General features: G+C 45.0%; 1 protein-coding gene across 2 annotated transcripts in view; it reads right to left on the bottom strand.

The window, feature by feature from the left end:
* KAT6B (lysine acetyltransferase 6B) overlaps positions 1-23,621 on the bottom strand; it is a 1,467,124-nt gene that overhangs the window by 384,934 nt on the left and 1,058,569 nt on the right. For both annotated transcript variants that reach the window (XM_069610967.1, XM_069610966.1), the window contains exon 16: positions 14,969-15,245. In XM_069610967.1, coding sequence (XP_069467068.1) covers positions 14,969-15,245 — 277 coding nt within the window. The remainder of the gene's footprint in view (positions 1-14,968; positions 15,246-23,621) is intronic.

Raw genomic sequence — 23,621 nt, 5'->3', positions numbered from 1 at the left:
CTCCAGGAGCTTTGCCGGGTGCTCGGCCTTCCTCTTACCCGAGCCAGAGCATTGGCTCGTGGTTGATGGCGCCGGGGAGGATGAACCCTGCCTGGCGCCCGTAGAGCCCGACCGTTCGGCGCTCCCGGTGCCAGCGGACTCGCGGTGCTTGGCCTTCTGTTGGACCCCCGTCGCCGGGGCGCCCTCAAAGGTCTTAGAAGACCGGACTTCTTCTTCTTCTCGCCTGACGGGCTCTTCCCTTCCAGCCAGTTGGCGGTACGCAGATGGCAGTCCTTCATGGTCCGCTGCGACATATTGCTGCAAAACGCACAGTCCTTCTCCACGTGCGTCTTGTCCTCAGGCAGGCAGTAGAGGCAAAGGGAGTGTTCGTCCTCCTTAGACATTCTGAAGCTGGCATCCAGGGCAGACCCTGAACAGCTTTCCACGCGTCGAGCTTCCCTTCTCCTGGGCCATGATCTAGATGGGCCTGAGAAACTTCTGGAGTCCTCCAAAAGCGTGGCTTGACGAAATCTTCACCCTTGAGGGGCGTAGAAGAATCCGGCACTGGTCCCCGTTGATCGGATAAAGAAACGGTGGAGCTCGAGGCTCTTTTGACCGAAAAAGAGAATTTTCCTACGAAAAAGCGCGAAAAAGGCACTAAAGCTCGAGAGCAATAGCACGAGGATCCCAACATTTGAACGTGCGATAAAAATCTGAAGATGGCTGCCAGAGGCGGGGCTTAGGGAGATGGCAGTCATTGGCTGTGGTCAGTATGACGCAGAGATCAGTGATTGGTTACTACTACGAAAGACAGATCAGAAACGAAACTGATACTGATTTTTCTTTACCGAGGATTCCCAGCCTGACGACGGGGACGAGGATTCCCAGCCTGACGACGGGGACGAGGATTCCCAGCCTGACGACGGGGAATATTTATGAGCACGTGAATCCATGCCAGACCCCATGCTGGAGAACTATGGCACCTTTCTCTAGCAGGTCTACGATTTCCTGCAAGAGGAGCGGATCCGGCACTTTCAGAGAGCTGTTACCAGGTGGATGGCTCTGAGGGATGCGTAGAAAAGGCAGGCAGTAACCTTGGGCAACTGTCTCCAATGCCCAAGCATCTGACGTAATAGCCTGCCATTCCGTCAGATGGTGAGTTAACCTGCCCCCTACAGGTGTCTTGTGATGGGAGACCTCAGAGTGGTTGGGAGCGGCTGATGCAGTTGCCGAAGGTAAAGCGGCTCCTGCGGCTTTCTTTCCTCTACCCCGTCCAGCACGGGTACATTTTCCTTGGCTTCTTTGAGCTGGCCGTCCTCTGCCTCTTCCATATGAGGAATAATAGCAAAAGGACCTTCCTCTCCAAGAGGATCCTGAGGGACGAAAATTTGTTTGGCGGATTGCAGCTCCTAGTGACTTGGCTGCTGCTTTAGATGTTTGCAGTTTTTCCAAACTGTCATCCGCCTTTTTACCAAACAGGGAAGAGCCGTCAAAGGGCATATTTAAAAGTCTGGCCTGTACGTCAGAAGCAAAGCCGGACTTTCTCAACCACGCATGCCTGCGGATTGTGGTACTTGCCGCCATGGCCCTGCTGATACTGTCAGCAGAATCAATGCCAGTTTGAAGGGACTCACACATTGCATCTTTACCATCTCTGCTATTTAAAAATGCGTCCCTTTCTTCTCCTTCCTGGAGGCAGTCAGCCGCTGATGAAGCACACTCCCAAAGAGTGTAGCGAGCGTACAAGTCGCATTCATAGATTTTAAAGCCATGCTACAGGCCGAGAAGACTTTCTTAGCCATGGCATGATATTTCTTATCATCCCTATCCTGTGGAGCAGTGGGGTATGCAGATGTACTGCCTGATGAAGTTGCAGCCTGGACCACCAGACTCTCTGGAGTAGGGTGTTTAGATAGGTATTCAGGGTCAGAAGCAGATACCCTATATTTCGCTGACAACTTCTCGTTAACCGCAGGGATAACTTCAGGAGTTTCCCAGTTAGTTAAAATCTTTCTCTGTAAGGCAGAGTGAAATGGAACCACAGGATCCTCCTGTGGACCTTTATCCAACATGTCAGTGAGGTCATCCTGCTGAAAAACAGGTGAAGGTGCAGACCAACCCACGAATTCTAAGATTCTTGACATTAGGGTTCTATAAGGGGTTTCAGCATGTTCCCCTGGGTCTAATTTGAAAAATTCCACTTCAAGGGAAGTGTCTAAACTACTTGCTTCCTTTAATACATCCTGAAAGTCTTTCAACCTTCTTTCCTCAGGGTCAAAAGTCTCTGGTTCAGGTGATGTGGTCCTCTGCAGGTCAAAAGGCCTTTCTTGATCCGAGTCTTCCCTTTCCTCATAAATTGAGGTTAAAGGGGGGTGTTCTGAATGAAAAGGGACAAAACTCATTTCTAAAGCAGAAGGAGCCATCATCACTGGCCTTGAAAAGGTCGATGTCGTCGACACCAATGTAAAAATCCTCGAAGGCGCCGTCAAAGGCGTCGAGAAAACTGGAAGAGTCCCCGTAGAACTCGAAAGGATTGGAACCCTGCTCGAGGATGTCAACGACGCTCTCGGCATCGTGTCGGAGGCTCTTGGCCTAACCGTTGGCTGTGGAGTAGCCGTGGTTTTTTCTTTCATCGGCGTCGACGCCGGTGTCGACTCCTTCGACGGATGTGTCGAAGAACCCTTCGATAACGGCGTCGATGGCGCCGATCTATGCTTCGAAGGGGCTTTCGACGATGGCGTCGAAGATGCTTTACTTCCCGATGGCTCATGGCGCTTTCGGGTTGACTCTTTCGCCGGGTGCTTGAACTCGCGGCGTTTAGATTTTTTGGGCTTTTCACCCGGGGTATCACCCTCAGCTGACTTCGAGGGGGTCGAGGCCGCTTTCTCGAAGACGCTTAGCATCTTTTTTCTGAATTCCTCCCACTCAGCCTGAGAGCTGTGTTTTGTGGGGCAATTTACTCTTTCAGGGGAACTAGAAGACGACGACGAAGGAGATCTTCTACGTCTCTTTTCCGAGTGTCTAGACCTCGACGAGTGGTGGGAGCCACTTCGAGACCTAGACCGAGAATGCTTTCGACAGTGAGGAGACTAATGTCGACTCTACCACGGAAACTTTCGAGGAAGTTAAAACTGACTTATCTCTCTCGAGCTTCCCCTTACGCTCCTTCAAGGCTTTCGCCGTCATGGATAGGCATTCCTCACACTCCGAACACTGGTGTTCGATTCCCAGACACCACAAACAGATCCTGTGAGGATCCATCAACGACATTTTCGTCCCAAAGTCTCGGCATTTTTTGAAACCGGACCGAGGAGTCGTCGGGTCGGAGGAGGAAGCCATCGAGTACGAGTCGGTTTTCTCGAGGAAATATGAATATATTTCGACTGACGAACTGAGCAACGGTATTCCGAGGCACACGAAGCACGGAAAAACAGAACTGAGCAACGGACGCTGCGCGTGGCCATTTATAGGCATGATGACGTCGGCGTCGATACGGTGGCTGTTGAGGGACCTACTCGACGGACGTCGACGCACAGCGCCCTCTACTGGGAGAAAAAAATTTCCGAGGCCAGCAAGCTGGAGATACAAATATCATAGATAAGGAATACGTCAGAGGACACAATCCCTTCGAAATGTCTTTACTGTATTTCTGCTAAGATTCCTTAGTGCGCGTTATCATCGAACATGCTGTCAAAAGCAGTAACAAATGTCACCGCAAGCAACTACAATCTAAGCAGTGGCCTTTGAAAATAATTCTAAAGTATTCCTAAGTGTATGGGTTTATTTTGCTAAGTAATTTAAAGGGATTCTTGTGTAAATATAATAAATCTATATTTTAATATAGAGTTATGTGAAAGTGTTTCTTTGATGTGCATTACTAGCTAGGTTCAGTGTACCTACACCTACAACTCACAAATTCTGCTTATGGTAAGCCTGACTGCTCTGCCACTCTACCAAGGTTCCAGCAGTAGTACAGACTGATACTAAGTTGGGAAACTACAAACCACTGGGAATGCTTACTAAAGTCTTAGCTCCAAGTTGGACTTTAGGAAAACTCCCCCAACAATATTGTTTTGATCTGGTCGTTCAAGAAAATAAACGAGACTATCTTAGGCTATTAAGAAAGAAAAGTAAACCGGCAGGAGATTATGCAAAAGTTGAGTAGTTAGCAAAAATATAAAAATTGGTATAGGGCACACTGTTACGTTACACTGCAGAAAGAAGGGAAACGCATGTAGCACAAGGTGGTTACAAAAAAATGTGCATTTTCTGGCCTCTCAATCAGTTGTCCATCTCTCAGATCAACCACAAAAGTAACTTACAGAATATTAGAGGGAAAATTGTATACACCATATGGTGCAAAAATAGTCGTTAATAGTGGCGATGCCTATTGGTTCTTGAATTTTGACATATTAGAAGTCTAGCTACAAATTAGGAAATCCTCTAAATCTAGGGCTGCCAGCCCCAAGTAACCACATTTTTAAGAGGGATGATGCCACGAGGGCAAATGTTTTACATTATTTAGGGATACATAAACTGCAAAATGCATCCCACTTCTGTGGGAGCGGTTCATAATCATCCCTATTCATAAAAAGGGCGATCAGATCTGCCCGTCAAACTACATGCCAATCGCCCTTCTTGATGCAGATAGTAAGGTCTTTGCATCTATAAAACTGAAAGAACTACAAGCAGTTTTAAATGGCCATATAAAGTGTTGGCTTCAGGAGAATGCCTGGCGCAAGGGTGCATTGCCTCTATATGTTGTCATGATTGATTTTTCCCAGGGGTTTAATACTGTGATCAGTGGCTTATTGTGGTACAAGCTGAAGAAGTGAGGAATACCACCGTCTCTCCTAGCGATTCTCAGTTATCTTCATGAGGATACCTCTATATAGGTCAGGCTGAATGGACACGGCAGCCTGACAAAGGAATTTCATACCTAAAGAGGCCTTCACCAGGGCTGTATTCTTGCATCATGTCTATTCAACCTATATCTTTCAGATCTCAGGGAGCATCTTGAGATGGTGGCTTTTGCTAGACCAAAAATATATTCCTTGAGTGTGTCCTGGTTGCCACATGTGGACGATTTAGTGCTAGTGGATTATATGCTGGTAGCATCTCATTAATGCCACTGTAGCTTATACTGCAAATAATTATTTGGTTACTAATGAGAGTAAATCAAATATGAATCGTTTTAACAGAATCCACAATAAGCATTAGGGGTACACATAGAAATAAAATAAACAAACGTAATCCCGATAAAGAATGTAACATATCTGGGATTTGAATTAAATCCAACAATCAATAAGAGTATGGTATTAAGTAGATTGAAAAATATGGCCTCCAACTCACTTCTGAAATGAAAAAAAAATCAACAATACATATTGCAGATTTTCCATCCTCCCATTTATTGAATTTTATAAATTAAAGTTTATGCTATCAATTTTATATCGCCTGGAAACTTCTATTTAGTGGGAGAATTTAACTGGATTTAATCGAAGTCTGCATCTGGAAGAAGGTTCTTAACTTGCCATCAAGTGTACCTATAGTGGCCTTGACATGCGAGTTGGGTCTGGTGTCATTGAGAGGAAGTTACTTCTGGAAGATTCTCTCATTTTATCACAAGTTGCTAGACCCTCTGCAGGCCTCACTGTTTGTAGATTTAAGTGAGATATAGTTTACTGGCAAGTCATGTACTTTGGATAGCTTTAAGATTATCTTGATTGATAGACACCAGTTTTTGGCTATGCTGAAAACAAATCCTGTTTTTATCAAAAAGATACTTATTTCAAGCTGATTTGATCCATACAATAGTTAAGATGTGTGTATATACCATGTACCAGAGTATCTCAAAAGGAGAGAAGATGCCAGGAGTAGTGGTGTTATTTAAAGTTTGTATGCAGTATTCTCTGGGACCACGACACACACAACTCTGACTACAGGTATAAGCTTGTACTACACAGTTTTGGTAGTGTGTTGAGCAGCCAGGCTTATCTCAAGAGGGGTCAATGTGAGCTGTAGTGGAGTTAGAGATTTACAGTTACAGGTATTCAAATAAATTCGTACACTCAAGGTTTCTAGCATAAACAATTAATGTATTTATCAGTCAGTAAGAATAAACCTTCTTCAGAAGGGACCAATACAATAGTAACAAACAAATACACTTCTATACTGTACACTTTCAGTTTCTAAATCAGTAAAGAACCTTTGGGATGGCCCACAGACACAACCCACACCCACAGATGACTAATAACTAGGGTGCTGGGGACATTATTATCTTACTGTTGGCATTTAGAATACTTTCAGAAGTTGGCAAAAGGCAAGATTATTAGAACAACAAGAGACCGCAAATATTCTTAAGCAGGCAAATAATTTTGTATACTCCAAGAAGAGTCATACAATTCAATAGGCTAAGCCAACGTCAATGGGCAAAAGTCTTGTATAGGATGAAGCACTTCTGTTAAGTAAATGGAAAAGTCTTTGCACAAGTTCTTATGAGTCTTTGATGAAAAGAAGAATCAAATGTAGGGCCACAAGCTGATTAGGCTTGTGGGTTGTAGATGTTGCAAGCACTCTACAGTAAGAGGTAAGTTCTCTCAGACATTTTCCTCCGTCAAACCGTCTAAATGTCTAGGGGACACATGTCCAGCCCCCATTATCAAAGAAGCCACAAAAAACCTTGCTCCCCTCATGTCCACAATTATTAACTCCTCCTTCAAATCATGCTCAGTACCCACCAATCTCAAAGATGCATGGGTTCTACCCCTACTTAAACAATCTTAGACCCCAAAACTCCCACCAACTACAGGCCAATAACAACCGTACATTTTCTTCTTAAAATCCTTGATAAAGCTGCCTATCTCCACATTCAAGCTTATCTTGAGATCAACAACCTACTGGGCACTCGCCAATCAGGCTTCAGGTCGAGACATGGGACAGTGACAGCCCTCATTGACCTTAAAAATCAGCTAGATGACCGGAAAGACAAAGGAGAAGCCTCCATTCTTCAACTGCTGGACTTATTCGCAGCGTTCGACCTAGTCGACCATAATGTCTTGTGCAATCATCTTAAAACAGCCGCCCATTTTTCCAAGGAAGCCACCACCTGGATCAGCTTGTTCTTGGACAACAGATCCATGAGTCTTCTCACCCTCCTCCGCTGCAGAGACATTTCCCACAGGGCTCCTGTCTCTCCCAAACCTATATAATATATTTACAAAGCCCCTCTTGGACATACTTGACAGTCTGTGTATCTCATACACCAACTATGCTGACAACACCCAGATTCTCACCCCCATTTTAGGAGAATATGACAAAGACGTTACCATGATCAAAAAAATCTATCTAATCATACAAACATGGACGGCCATACATGGTTTATGCCTCAAAGACGAAAAGGTGGAGCTCTTAAACGTTGGGTGCCCTAATAGATGGACTTAACTCTCTACCCAATACAATTTCTTCCTCATTGATGGAATTAAGATTAAAGTAGCTAAGGAGGTCAAGACTCTAGGCTTCTACTTGGACTCTGCCCTCAACCTCAATAAACAAATCAACGCCACAGCTTCTGCCACCGACTATACGTGTAAACTTACTCATGCATCTAAACCATTCTTGCCCACGGAAAGCTGTATCACAATTGCAAGGGGCTTAATCCACTCCAGAGTGGACTACTGCAATGCCCTATGTTTAGGCACCAGCAATGCAATACCAATAAACTTCAGACAATCCAAAACAATGCCCTAAGAGCGCCTCTAGGCATACCCAAAAAACAGCACATATCTCACGCGAGATGCAACACCAATTGGCTCTCCATAAATGACAGAATCAAGCTCAATTCACTGAACCTCACCCACAAATGCCTGTCCAACAAGGCTCCCCTATACCTCACTGATAATTTACCAAACATACCTCTGCACAACCTATCCGAAAAGCACAATCCAATAACCTCAGAATACCCAAGTTGAAACTCAGAACAGGAGGCGCTAGTTTTCCAGTTCTGGTTGCGCAATTATGGAACTCTAACCCTGACTCATTAAGAGCCATACCTCCCTTCCAATGCTTTGAGTCCAACATGAAGAAGTGGTTGCATTCCTGAGATATGTGACCTTATGACCCCTATATCCTTGTACTTCTCCCCCCCCAGACCATACCCAAATAAGAAAACGCAACCAAAAGGAATCTATTGTAAATATATACATTGTTGCCACAAAATGTATCTGCATGTATCTGTATTTGATGTCCATTTCATATGCATTTGAAGTCCATTTCATATGTAAGTATGGAACCTGCACTGCGCCCAGATGCCTATGGGCCCGGTGCATATTATAAATGAATATACAATACAATACAGTACCTTAGAAATGAAGAAGATGCAGCTGATGACTTCTGTTCCTGTGCAGCTCTGCAGATCTCGCTGTTCCTGGGCCTCAGTCGTGGGGACAAGCAGGACGTCGTCAAGTGACTCCTGCTATGCACAGGGACGGTCAAAACTCGCAACCGGTAAGTTTCACTTTCAGTGGCTGTTCAGTGTTTCAGCTCCTCGTGTCTACCGCAAATAGCAACACTGCAGTTCCTGGCTGTCGAGATGGACTTTCCTTGCTTCTGGGGTCCCGCACTCTGTTGAGGGGGCGTAGGCTCCATCAGTCCTGCTACTTGGGAGCCCGTAGGATCTTCCAGAAACTCTAGGCCAGCTTAAAAGCAACACACACAATCTGGTGTTTCTCTCCCCGGCTATAAGGTTTCCAGCAGCAACTCTGTGGAAATGCAACCAGCTCCGAGATGGATGTCCAGGCGGCTTACTTTAGAGTTGATTGGTCCCACCAACTCAAGGGGAGAAGTCGTCCTTGCAGGGGCATCTCTGTCAATGCGAACTTGGCGTTTTTCCATGGCAGCAGGGCTTCACTGGGCAAACGAACGGTCCAGGAGTTGAGCAGGCGTCCTCTTCAAGTTATTCGATTCCTTCGTCCAGCGGTGGACTCTGCCTTCCAAGCCAAAAGACTCGCCTTTTATTCTGTTCTCTCCCATTCATTCCAGCCTAGCTGTCACTCACCCAGCAGGGTTGCTGTTCTTGCCATACAGTCATCTGGCCAATCATCACAGAGTGCATTTGGGTCTCCTAGGAGACTAAGCACAGGGAACTTCGGGCACCTCCCGCACTTCCTGCCTAGCCCAGACACTCTGGAGCCGGAGGCGGGCTACACTTGTGAAACCCGCCAAAGACGAAATTAACAAAGACCAAACCTGGTTTGGCGCGCAGAACAAATCTCAAGAAGGACCTTTCCGCAAAGAAATGGTGAAAAAAGAAGACCAGGGGCCTTTTTGTCAAAGATGGCTCCCGTGGGTGCTTTAATGTAGCTGTGAACGCAGCTCGCGGTAAAGGCACACCATGGTAGTTCAAACGAAACCACTGCCACTAGCCATTCAGTGAGAAAAGGGTAACATAAAAAATGTTACATGAGAAACTAGACAAAGGGTATACTAGGTAACCGCTCCGGTACTCTATTGTAAGATAGGGTGTGCTGAGTCTAGAAAGTTACAATGGGAAGTAAAGTCAATTTCACTTTACTGCTCTTGGAAACAGTAGTTTATCCAAGAGAAGGTATTGAAACCTTTGGGAAATCTGAAAGACTTCCCTGTGCCACTAAACTGAAGGTGCTCTGTGACAGTGTAAAAGATGCCGCCTATGGAGTTTGACAAACTCCACAACCAAAAGAAACCGTGTATAAAATCACATTAACATACATGAGAGAGTGGGACAAAGGGTCACTCTCTCCAGGGTAAAACAATCAAGTCCTCAAAATCCAGCCAAGTTGCTGGGGGTCTCTCTAAATTGGAGGGAATTGGCACATTTCTGAGAATTCTCCCTAACAAGTACCTATGTATCTGCGTAAATTCCCTAATGCATATTGGAGAAACACTTATTTGAGGTTCAGGCTTAATCCGATACCTACAGCTGACATTCTCTCAATACGATAAAATATGTACTTTACAGCAATTGTACATTATGCGAACTAAACTGAGAAATTCAAACACTGAAGAATGTATTGATCAACTGCCCGGCACTGAAGAATTTAAGATTAATGTTGGGTAGATTTACAATCAACGCTGAGTGGCTAATGACAACGGTGTTGGGACAGACTCACATGGACATTAAATTTCCTTAACGATAGAGTTTTTACAATTTTTAGGAAAGGTAGACATGGTTTTAAAGAGATGATAAATATTATGACATAAGATACATAATATAATCATTTTGGACTGATGTGTTGAAAATGTATGTAAAGTTATGGCTAGTCCTGCTGTACTAATACAGTGATTTACAAGTTTGTCCTATTACTCATGGATGTGAAATGTAATGCAAAGCAGCATTGGATAGATTATGGATAAAAGTTCTTCCTTTTATTTATTTTTCTCTTACTTTGACTCTATAATATGTGGGCAAATAATATATGAACTGTATTGAATATGCTGAAATGAATTTACAGTAATATTAATTTTCTATCAGTTTGTACTTTTCTTTTAATTGTTTGATGTGTAAGGTTGACTAGTTTAACGTAATCGCATGAATAAAAAAATAAAAATAAATTAAAAGATCAAAACTCTGAATAAACAGTGTACAAATATGTATGAGAACACTTCTATTCTATGGGGGCTTTGGATGAGCACCCAGACAAGTAGCGTAATATTGCTAGCCTCTATGAAACAAATCAAGCTAGGAAGGCGCACATCAGAATCAGTCTGCAAGGACAATTATCTTGTTTGATATGTTTATGGACTTGACTGACTGGTGGGGTATTGACCCCCTTCCAACCTGTGGTAGGAGGCGTACCAGGCCAAATGCCAGAGCCTTTCCGACCCCAGAGGTGGGGTGAGACCCAGTACTTGAGCCCTCCCCACAGAATGTGCCCCAAATGTACTTACTGGTACCACTTTTGATCACCCAATGCGATGAACCTGCCATTCTGGCATGAGTTATTTATTTACAGAACTACCAGGAACAGAGTGCACTGGTAGACCAAGTACAGTGAGCCACAGAAGACAACCATTGAATTCCAGGTAGACCTGGACAACCTAGTGCCTGTTCAGGTAGGAAGTAGCACTCACTGCAGCCTGAAACCAGTGTAAAACCGGCCCAATAACCACCAGGGACCATAACAAAGACTTATAATTACTGTTACTGAGAATTCTCATATATGTGCCAATTCCCTTCTACCTTAGAGACCCTCAGCTCTTTGCTGGACTTTAGGACTTTTAATTTTTATCTTGAAGAGAGCGAGATATTTTACCCACTCTCTCATTCATTTTTATTTGATTTGAACTCTCTCTTTTGGTTTTGAAGTCTGAAACTCCATAGGCATCCTTTTACATGGTTACACACAGCACCCTCAGTGCAATGTCAGAGAAATCCTTTGGATTTCTGCTAAGGTTTAAATACCTTCTTTTGGATAACTACTGTTTCCAAGAGTAGTAAAGTGAAATTGACTTTACTTACATGTTCCTCTTTATAGACTTAGCACACCCTATCTTACAATAGGGTGCTGGAGGGGTTACTTAGGATCCCCTTTGTCTAACTTCTTGTGTAACATTTCTATGTTACCCTTTCTACAATTAATGGCTGGTGGCAGTAGTTTTTTTTCCTACCAATGTGTTTTTACCACGGACTGCTTTCGCAGCTGCAGTATAGCACCCGTGGGTGCCCATTTTGTCAAAATGGCCCAGGTTGTCGTCTTTCGCCATTTCTTGTTAGAAAGGTCCTTCTTGAGATTTACTCTGCGTGACAGCCCAGGTTTGGTCCCTTTGGGTGTTTTGTCTTTGGCAGGGTTCACTGGTGAAGCGCGCCTATGGCTCCAGCGTGTCTGGCAGGGCAGGAAGCAAGGGAGGTTCCCGAAAACTCTGTGCTTTGTCTCCATGGTCACAGGAATGCACCCAAAAGGGATTGGCCGGCTGGCTGTCCTTGGAGGACAGCCACCATGCTGTGAGTGACAGTTAGGCTGCGAATGAATGGGAACGACTTGCATAAAAGGCAAGGTCTTTTCCAAGGAAGGCAGAGTTGACCACTGGACGAAGGAACCAAAGAAAGAAACTGGAAGAGCAGCTTGCTGCACGTCCTGGACCATAGGGTTGCCTGGTGAAGCCCTGCTGCAGTGCTGAAGCTCCTATTTCGACATCGACTAAAGAAGCCCAGCAAGGACGACTTCTCCCCTTGGGTTGGTGGGATCAATGGACCCCAAGACGAACTCAACTGAAACCCCTTTCTATGCTGGCTGTACTTCCATTGCTGCTCCAGGAACAGAGTGCCAGGGGAAAGAAACACCAGAACAGATTGCATCTTTTTTAAGCTGGGCCCGAGCTCCAGGAAGATCCTCCGGACTACCTCGAAGCAGGGCTGACCAAGCATGAGCCACTTCAACAGAGTACTGGACCCCAGAAGCAGGGAAGGTCCAACAAGGTGTCCAAGAACCGCAGTGGTACTATTTGCGACTAGCTGAAACCACGAAGTGCTGCTGATCTGAACTGTCCCCTTTGCTGCCGCCTTACTTCGAATCTTAATGCAGAAGTACCCAGACATCCTCCCTCTTGTCCCCACAACTGAGGCCCAGGAACAACAGGATCTGCAGGAACTACAACAGGAACAGAAGCCAGCTGGCACCATTTCATAAGACCCAAGGTACTGTGAACTAAGGGCTACTTACCTCTTGTTTGTGTAGCTTGCTTGATCTCAGTTGAGACTTGCATTTGTTGCCTTTTGCAGAGTTGCGTGCAGCTTTGCCCTTCACAAACCTCCCAGCTTGCGGCCTAACCACGATTTCTTTTGCAACAAAACGCTCTATAGCATGGTTTAAGACTTTGTACCTACCTTCAAGAAGTGTCTCAGCTCCCCTAGACTTTGCTCAATTGACATTGGCTGTCCTGGCTCCCTGAAGACTTTTCTAACCTCTTGACTTTGTGTTTAACTGTCTCTCCAAAAAGTCATACATACTTTACTTGTATAGCTGGGAAAGGGTTAAACCGCATTGCATTGGGGGGGGTTTCAAAAGTGCTTACCCGTTTGAGAAACTTGTAAACCATTGTTTCCTTACCTAACCTTCTCCTTTTGACCACAGCATCAGTATTACCATTTACGTGTGAAAAGTGATATATTAATGTCCAGTATCCTAGCTATTGAAGTCACTTCAGGGTGTAGGAAATCTGTGTGCCATCCCAAAAGGGTATCTACTTACTTTATTGAACTGAAGGAGTGTATTTTGATTATTGCCAATTTCTCCCTTCTAAAGAGGGCTTATTTTAAAACTGACTTAAATTAACAATTATTTAATCAAGAAACCTTGAGTATAGGTGTTATTTGAATACTTGTCACTTTGGCATGTGGAATACATAGCCAATGGGGTGAGGGAAGGAAAATCCCAGGAAGTCAGAAATAAAAGACCTGTGAAATCAAGAGTGTGTGTGGGGCGTTCAAGAAATGTCAGGTGGCATGGAGGTTGACCGAGGGAGCAGAAGGATGACCGTAGATGGCGGAGAGCGCGAAAGAGTCTGTAGAAGTTGGATAGGAGTACACAAAAGGCACTGTGCATGAGAGTGGGACCTATTTCAAAGAGTTAAACTGTGGTTGTGAGAGTGAGTGAGCAGTAGTGCAGGGGTTTTAAGCGGTAGAGGGGAGAAAGTAGAGGAGGAGTGTGAGAAGAGGGGTAAGATGACGAAAAGGGGAAGGTAGGATGGTGTAAAGTAGAAGGCAACAGAGGGTAGCAGTAGAGTCAGAAGGGAGATGTGTAAGAAGATCAGACAGCAAAGCGAGTTGAATGCTCGCCCCGATATCTGGAAGCAGCCTGCTGTGGCAGGGCCGGATCCCAGCTAGCGGTCAATAAAAAGAGTACCACTTTGTGGGATGATAATGTCATCTGTTATTTCAGTGCTCTGAGACCCATGGGTGTGTAGCGCTGTATAAGAAATATATATATTATACTATCTGAGGTTTAGAGGTAGGAGGAGAAAGAGTAGAATGCGGGAGAGCGGGAAGCCCAGAAGCAGTAGGAAGTGAGTAGAAAGTGGAAGTGTAGGATATGGGAGGAAGGAGAGGGGAGGGGGTGTTAATGGGGAACAGAGCAAGGAGACATAAGAACAGTGAGGAGGGAGCAAGTGAATGGAAGTATGTTTAAATTAACTTGCACCACATTGAATCCTTAAGACCATCACTTGGGGGAATAGCAGGATAGGGTGTTCCTACAAGGAGTCCATTAGACAGGCCCTTTGCCTTTCGGTGCTTCCCCGGTAGCAAGGATACCTCGAAGACAGCAGGGTTTACCAGTCTTTGGAAGACATTATGATCTTGGGTGACAGGGAAGCCTGGGTTCAGGTGGACAGAGACCATGGGAGATAGGAATCAGCTAGACCAGCCCCTTAAATACTTTACCCTGCAGTCTCAAACCCTGCATAATCCAGACATGAGACTTGTTAATAAAAACCTTTGAACCATCTGTAGGACGTCTGAATTTCTTAAGCCATCCTGACAGTTAACCATTTCCAGCAAGATGTAGAATCTCCAACTCCAGACAAAAGTAGCATCATAAATGTATATGGTGTTTCTTGAAAATGTATTTTCCTACATTCAGGTGCATGCTTCCAACCCACCATAAAAGGCTGTGAACATTATTCCCATAGTGCAAAAAACAGAGCAGGGCTTTATCCTGATAACGGGCCTGCCTGTGCAAACAAATTTAAAATCAATGGGAAACTTTACGTACCTGCCGACAATTATAAATATCAAGTGATGACATGAAATGGGCACACAACAAAGAAGACTTGTACATATGTAAGACAGGACTGACATACCATCGAAAGCAGCTAAAGCCAATTACCAGCAAAGGATTATCAAATAACACTTACTGTAGCAAAGAGGATGGCCATGCACTTGCACCAACGACAGGACCAGAATTGCCCATTTAATACACTCCCCCCTCCAGTGAATGTGCAAATTACTATGACTTACTTTGACAATGGTCACTGTCCCTGCGCATACGATCGTCTTTCTCTTCCTCCCTTCTCTGCCTGCTGCGCCGGCGCTGCAGAACCTTGCGGAGAATTGGCTTTAGGTCCTCCGTCCCATCTGTATGACAAGTGGCCTCCAGTGCCATCACAGGCTTTTCCTCATCAGAGTTATCAAAGGGTTCGTTCAGTACTTCTGTGGTTTCAGAAATGGTTTCTGTGGTGACACTACTGTTGATCCTCTGGCGCTTCCTCCCCCTTTTCTTCAGTAACAAAGGTCTCTGAAAAAAGAAACCCACAATTAACCAACACTCTGCAGAGCCAACTACTTCAGAAACAAACGCACATGTGTAAGCTTTTGTTAAAAACAAGTTAATTATGAACACTGCTATAGATCTATATTTTATGTATGGATAAGAGGCAACATATGTAAAACCAAATTAATCACTTACCTTCTGTAATGTTATTTCTGATGGAAAAGTTCTTACTTCCATAGATAACTCTTTGGGAAACACCAGGCATCAGAACACTTTTCGGCCACAAAGGGGCACAGTGAAATGGCACTCATGGACTCTGGATCCAACATTGTGGGTATAATGTATGACGCAAGCAATGCTGCAGTTCCACCCAGTTTTCCTTGCACTCACCTTCTGCAGAATGGACGAACTGCAAGAGGTAACTCCAACCTGGACTATGCGAAAGAGCATGCCATATATGACATTTCCGAATCTGAGAGGCCAGGAAGACTGCCAAGGAACAATATGGCCAAAGGACAGGGCAAAAACCACATGGCGCGCTCATTTTGCGTATATGGTGTTCGGTGAGTTTTCCTTACTTGGAGGTACGATTTTAGTAAGCTCTTGCAGTATTTTGCAGATCCCCAACTCTTAGTATCAGTCTGTACTACCCGGAGACCTTGGTAGAGAGCAGTAGGCTTATCTTAAGAGGAAGATGTGAGCTGTAGGTAAGTACACTGAACCCAGTTAGTAATGCACATTGTTAGGCAAGAATCGATGTAGTCACCATGTGGGAGACTAAACAATACTTGTCCTCTTGGTATTAGCTAACCCACCTTTTGGTATAGGCCTGTACTACACAAGTTGGTAGTGTGACTGAGCAGCCAGACCTACCTCAAGAGGGGTAAATGTGAGCTGTAGAGTCGTAGCAAGGAAATCCACCAATACAAGCATCCAAATAACACTTACACTAAAGTGGTTTAGTTAAAATAATTAACGTTTTTTTCTAAATAAGCATTATTATAAAAGGGTAATGTGCAACAATAAAAAATACTTCAAAACACTTATCCAGAATCGATTCAAAGCAAGTAGATACTTTTTAGAGATGCTTCATACACACCTCCTACACCCTGAGGTGACCTCACTAACTAGGACAGTAATGGCATTTATATATCACTTCTATACTTCGGTAGATTGAGGTTAGCAGAAAGGAAATGTTAAAGGAAGGAAAAAGGTTAAACAGGTTCTCAGAGCATGCAAGCACTTTAAATCTTCCAATGAAGTCTACATAAAAACCTTTCCCCGCAATATTTTGTATTTGTATTTATTTAGATTTATATAGCGCTTTAAGCCAAAGCACTTTACATGAGGAACAAGCAATTACAAGCAATACATAAAATTGAATCATACCAGAAAACAGTACAGGGAACAATTTACATTATTGTTGAGGTTAAGTGTAGATGGAGGGGGACTAAGTGATAGAGAAGGGTTAGAAGGTGAAGGAGGAGGAGGATTCAATGGAGAAGGAGGAAGCGGAGAGATCTAGGGGGGTGAATGGAAGAGGTAGGATTTTAGAGAGGTGCGAAATGAGGGGTAGGTGGTAGCAGAGCAGATTGGGAGGGGAAGGCGGTTCCAATGGTAAGGAGCAAGACGTTGGAAGGAGCGGAAGCGGGAAGGGGCACAGGGAGGAGGAGAAAGAAGGAAGAGATCTGCAGGATGGCGAGAGCGAGGAGGGGTGTAGAAAGTGAGTAGGGAGGATAGATAGGGAGGGGCAAGACAATGGAGGGCTTTGAAGACTAGACCGAGGAAGGTAAATTCAAGCTGGGAGTGAAAAGGGAGCCATCCTAGTGAGTCAAGGGAAGAGGGGATAGAGTCGTGAGGTGAGAGAAGACAGCGGGAGCGGACAGCAGAGTGGTAGATGGATTTGAGGGGCGAGAGGTGGGAGTCCAAAGAAGAGAGTGGAGCAGTAGAAGAGTCTGGAGAAGATGAGGAAGGAGATTAGGAGTTTAGTAGCATGGAAGGTTATGAAAGGACGAATTTTACGGATATTGTAGAGGTGGAAGCGGCAAGATCTGGCAGAGAGAGAAATGTGGTTTAAATATTAGTTTAAAACCAACGCATCACCTATGAGGGACAGTAAGGATCAAAGTCAATGGAATAGAAGAGTCTGAAGGGAGCCAGGACATCCAAAGTCAATTGGAGCAGAGTCTACGGAGCTGAGGCACTTCTTACATAGCAAAAGGTCTTGCACAAAGTTAGAGTTTGTTGTAGAAAAATCACTGTAGGGTTACAAACTGTTACACTTGTGAAAGTTAGAGCTGAGATCAACTCTAGAAAAGCAGCTACTGCAAGTCTCAACTAAGAAGAGCAAGCTACAGACACAATGAGGTAAGTACCCCAAAGTCAGGGCAGTACCTTTGTTTAGAAGAAGAAGGTCCAGCTGGCTCCTGTCCGGTTGCAGCAATGCAGATCCTTTGTTCCTGGGCCTAAGTCATGGGGACAAGAGGGAGGACGTCTGGGGACTCCTGCGGCAGCAATTCGATGGTCGGCGGCAGCTACAGGCTCTTTTCAGATCAGCGGCACTTCACGGTTTCAGTGCTTGGTAAACAGCACCACTGCGGATCTTGGACACCGGTTGGGCTTCCTTCTCTCCTTGAGTCCAGCCCTCTGTGGGGTGACTCGAGCTTGGGTCGTACAACTTCGGGAGGGTCCTCGGGAGACTCCTGGAGCTTTTGGCCAGCTTACAAACATTGCACTCAACTACAGATTTCTCGACCCCTGGCACTCGGTTCCTGCAGCAGCAAAGTAGAAAAGCCAGTTGGGGAAGGTCTTCCAACAAAGTTCGTCTCGCGGTTAGTTAGTCCCACTAACCCAAGGGAAGAAGTTATTGTTCGGCAAGATTGTATGCTGTACCCTTTGAGTGCACTACAACCACCCTGACCTCCTGGCAATAGGAACCCAAACTTTGGTATAAGTCTGTAGTACACTGGTTGCGTTCCTATCGCCAGGTGGTCACAGCTTTTGTAGTGCACCCAAAGGGTACTGCATGCAATCTTGCCTAACACTGATGGCAGGCAGTGAGGATCTATTGTAGGGTTGTTACACTAAGCATTTGCTTTTGCTCAACTAATAATTTCCAAAAGGCTAAGCTCTAATAAAAAAGCAAGTGTAACATGCCAAATATGGATAACTTCAGTCAGGAAGCCCTGCTCATTTTAACAGTTGAACAACTGAAAGAAATGTGTAAGGTCAGGAATCTCCCTGTTAAAGGAAAGAACAATTAACTAATTGCAAGATTGTTGAATCATCAAAGTATGGGTAGTAGGCATGTCACACCTACTCACCCAGGAAATGTGGACAGTGAAAATGAGGATGATAAGTCAGTCTAACTCTAATGTCTTAGAAGAGTCAGAGGAGAGAGCGGAGTCCCAGGAAGGGAGCCCCTCTTTGCCTCAACAGGCCCTTTGCCTCAACCTTTAGCCACTGGGACCCCACAAGGTCCATCACTGAGTCCAGAATATGTGTCTCTTGAGGAAATGAGACTTGGTTTGGAATTCAAAAGGTTACAAATACAAGCTGAAACCAAAATTCAGGACACCAAACTTAGGGAGTAAGAAATGCAGCAGGATCTTGGAAATGAAGAAATTGTCTCTTGAAAACATTTCCCTCCCAGAGTCCTCTAGGTCTTCCAATCCAAAGAGGCCTTGCATGCCCAAAGAAGCAATGAGTACATATGATACGAAACTTGATATTTTGGATTGGTTGTGTGCATTTGAATATAACTATGGGATTCAGGGTTTCACAGGGAATCGGTTGATTCCTTGGCTTTTGTCTAGTTACCCCCAGGTTGCAACAGATGCTGCAATGGAGGTGGGGGAACTTGAAAGATTGGAGTATGAAAATGTGAAGCTGGCAAAATTTGGGAACACTCCTTCCCTGTACCTTAAGAGGTTTAGGACCCTCAAAAAGACTGATGGTACCCCTTGGGCTACCTGGTTGTGTGAATGTTTGAAAAACTTACATGGTTGGGTTTAGGGTTACAGAGTGAGCCCCTTTGAAGAAATGAGAAATCTGTTTTTGTTGGAGTCTATTTTTGATGCCTGCTCTCCTGAGCTGAGACAGAACTTGGCTGACTCAAAAGAGATTGATCCCAAGAAACTAGCAAAAACTGCTCACTTGTGGGATGCCAAAATGGCCACTCAAGGATTTTGGGGCCACTCACAAAAAGGATGAGGGGAACAGCACAAGAAAGACTACAACGAATTCTAAATCCTCCCATCCAAAAGAGGGCCACAAACATAAGAAGAGTAAACCATATGGGAAACCAGGTCAGTCTAGTAAAACTGCTTGTGCCAAACCAGAGGGAGGTCAGCAGAAGCCCCTGTTTGTCGAAACATTTGCAAAAGGTTATGCTTGTGGGTCAACTGACCATGTGGAAGGGGGTCCCAGATGCAAGGGTAAGCCTTCAGGGGTCCACAATGCCTCCTCAGTCTTCATCCCTGAGGGAGAAGTTCATATGGCAAGTGGAAACTGGGCTGAAGACCCCATTGGAGTCTCAGCCAGTGTTTTAGTGTCCCTGGGGCTGTCGGAACAGCAGAATTTAGATGTGTATAACTCTATTCCAGATAACACCAGACAATACTACAAGTATAGTGTACTTGTGAATGGTCAGGTAACCCCTGCCATTAGAGACACTGGAGCCAGCATCACAGTGGTGGATGAAACTTTTTGCAAACCGGAGGATGTTGCTAAGACACCCAGAGGCCCCACTAAGCTTGCTGGAGGCCTTATCCAGACGGTTCCAATACAAACAGCTCTCATCCAGTGCAACAATAGGACTGTAAGAATACCTGTCAGTGTACAAAATGAGGTAGCCTGGGAGAGTCCTGTTGTGGAATGACTTAAAAGCTCTAGGAGTTCTATCAAGCACCCCCAGGCCTCCCAGCAAAGGAAAGCAGGAGCAGACTAGTAAGGCCAGAGAGCTCACTTTAGATGACTCTCAAACTCCCAACAATTGAACGTGCGGTATAAATCTGAAGATGGTTGCCAGAGGAGGGGCTTAGGTAGAGTGCAGTCATTGGCTGGGGGCAGTATGACCCAGAGCAGTGTAATTGGTTGTTAGGAGAAAGACAGTTCAGAAATTAAACAAACTGATTTTTTCTTTACCGAGGATTCCCAGCCTGACGACAGGGAATATTCATGAGCATGTGAATCCATGCCAGACCCAATGCTGGAGAATGATCAACATGGAACTTTGAAATGAACTTAGGTGAGAACCTAGGATGCGTTCCGAGGACAACCTTGTCCTTGTGTATAATGAAAAATTGTCTTGTACGGACAAAGCCTGTAGCTCGGCGACTCGTATTATAGGAGGCGATTGCTACTAGGAATGCAGTCTTGTATGTCAGATGTTTTAGGGTGGCCTTGTGCATAGGCTCAAAGGGTGGACCCATGAGCTTAGAGAGCACAACTCTTGGGGAGACTTAATTTGTGCGCCAATTCCCTTTAACCTTAGAGTCCCCCAGCTCTTTTGCTGGACTCAGGGATTTTAAAATTTGACTCCTGAGTGAGTGGGACCTTTTTCTCACTCACTCACTCACTCACTCACTCGTTTTCCCCGCTTTGATTTTCTATGTTCCTTACTGTTTTGTGGAGTCTGGTAAACTCCACAGGCATCTGCTTTTCCATTGTGAAACAGCACCTTATGAGCGAGTGCCACTGATAATGTTTAACTACATTTTCATGGGTGAGCTACGGTTCCCAAGAAAAGTAAGATGACCCCTGTCATACTTACCTTTACTTTATGGGTCGGGGTTACACAGTAATTCATTAAACCCATTCCTCATGTAACATTTTGTTACACTAACTAACCAACTCATTTTGTTAGACTTGCATTTTCTTGTTAGTTTCTTCTGGGTTTTGTTAGGCAAGATTGTATGCTGTACCCTTTCGGTGCACTACAACAACCCTGACCTCCTAGCAATAGGAACCCAACCTTTGGTATAAGCTTGTGCTACACAGGTTGGTAGCATGTTGAGCAGCCAGGCTGATCTCAAGAGGGATCAATGTGAGCTCTAGGGGAGTTGCACAGAGTTTAACAGTGACAAGTATTCAAATAAACTCTTACACACAAGGTTTCTTGAATGCATAATTATTAATGTATTTATCAGTCAGAGTAAGCCTTCTTCAGAAGGGAGCAATATAAAAACACAAATACACTTCAAAAACTGTACACTCTTAGTTTCTAAATCTGTAAAGACCCTTATGGGATGGCCCACAGTCACAACCTACACGCTCAGGTGATTTGAATAGCAAGGGTGCTGAGGACATTAATATGTTACTGTTTGCATTTAGAATACTTTTGGAAGTTGGTCAAAGAAAGGGTTATTAGTACACACAACAGATCACAAATATTCTAAAGCAGGCAAATACTTTTGGATCCCCTAAGAAGAGTTATTCAGTGTTACAGGCTAAGCCAAAGTCAATGGGCAAAACTGTTATATAAACTGAAGCACTTCTGGTAGTTAAGTAGAAAAGTCTTTGCACAATGTTTTAGAAGTCTTTGAAGAAAAGAAGAATCAATGTAGGGCCACAAGCTGTTTAGACTTGTGAGTAGTAGAAGATGCAAGCAACTCTACAATGAGAGGTAAGTTCTGTCAGACTTTACAGTACCTTTGTATTGAAGAAAAAGTGCAGCAGATGACTCCTGTTCCTGCGCAGCTCTGCAGATCTGACTGTTACTGGGCCTCAGTCGTGGGGACAAGGGGGATGACTTATTGGGGACTCCAGCTCTGCAATGGGACGTTCACTGCTTGCAACCAGCATTCTTTCCAACAAGTGGCACTTCAGTGTTTCAGCTCCTCAAGACTACCGCAAATAGCAACACCGCAGTTCCTGGCTGTCAAGATGGTCTTTCCGTGCTTCTGGGGTCCCGCAATCTGTTGAGGGAGCTCAGGCTCGGCAGTCCTGCTTCCTGAGAGTCTGGAGGATCTTCCTGTAGCTCTTGGCCAACTTAAAAGCAACGCACACAATCTGGTCTTCCTCTCCCTGGCGTTTCGCTTTCCAGCAGCAACTCTATGGAAATGCAACCAGCTCCGAGAGAATGTCCAGGTGGCTTACTTTGGAGTTGATTGGTCCCACCAACTCAAGGGGAGAAGTCGTCCTTGCAGGGGGCTTAACTGTCGATACAAAGTTTCAGCCAGTGGTCGAAGTATACGAAAGGAAGTAGTGAAACCATGTTCCCTACTGGCCTGCACCAATCCCCACAGACCCCCATCGCATTGCCCCACCCATGCACAATAAAAAAAAAAAAAGAACAAGTTACTCTCTTACCTGGTAACGTTCTTTCGATGGGATGTTCCGACGACGTATTCCATATCTATGACAGTAATCACCACAGCTGTGCTGCTTTGGAAAATCTTCGGCGTCTGCGTCGATGACGTCGATATGCCGCCCTCGAGGACCTCCTCCGACGTCACTGGATGTTATAAGTAGGACGCACGACGCCCGTAGCCTCAGTTGTAGTTTTTTCCCAGAACGTGTGTCACCAGTCTTCTGCCAGTCTGACACATAAAGCCTTGCGGAAACGTAAGCTGCAATTGCATAAGAAATTCTGTAGCGGAGAAGGTGGGGAGGGAGCGATATGGAATATGTCGTCGGACCATCCCATCGAAAGAACGTTACCAGGTAAGACTAACTTGTTCTTCGAGGGGATTGGGTCCTCCGACGTATTCCATATCTATGACAGACTCCCAAAGCAGTACCAATGCAAGGAGGTGGGAAAAGAATTTAGAAAACAGAAATTTAGCATGCCCAATCAAATTGCGGAGTAAAGGACCGCCTTGCCAAAGGCCAGATCCTGCCCCCGGATGGAATCAAGTGAATAGTGACGTACAAAAGTATGTACCGAAGCCCAGGTGGCTGCATCACAGATGTTTCGAATAGGAACACCCCTCTGCAGGGCAGTAGAGGCAGTCATACCCCTGGTAGAATGGGCCCGTAAGCCGACCGGTGGGTCCTTACCCACCAAGCGTTAACACTCAGATAGCCAAAATAATCCAGCAAGACAAAGTCTGGTTCGTTACAGCCTGGTGTGTAGCCAACCAGCGTAACCAATGAAGTGCTGATCGTCCACTCTGACCCGGGACACGCGTGAAATATAAAAGCTTAACACTCTCCTGGGATCAAGCCTATGGAGCCTCTCCTCTTCCTTGCCAGGATGTGGAGGAGGATAAAATGTCGGAAGAACAACTTTCTGGCCTAAATGAAATTCCAATACCACCTTTGGAAAAAAAGAAGGACAAACTCTAAGGACAACCCTGTCCTTATGAAACACAGTGAAGGGTGGCTTAACTGAAAGTGCCTGTAACTCACTCACTCTGCGAGCGGAAGTGACCGCAGCCAAAAATACAGTTTTAAGAG

Source organism: Ambystoma mexicanum, chromosome 8, assembly GCF_040938575.1.
Source record: "Ambystoma mexicanum isolate Mex_15411 chromosome 8, UKY_AmexF1_1, whole genome shotgun sequence".
In the NCBI taxonomy this organism is placed as follows: domain Eukaryota; kingdom Metazoa; phylum Chordata; class Amphibia; order Caudata; family Ambystomatidae; genus Ambystoma; species Ambystoma mexicanum.
The sequence above is the reverse complement of the archived record's forward strand: the minus strand, read 5'-3'. Positions and strand labels throughout refer to the sequence as shown.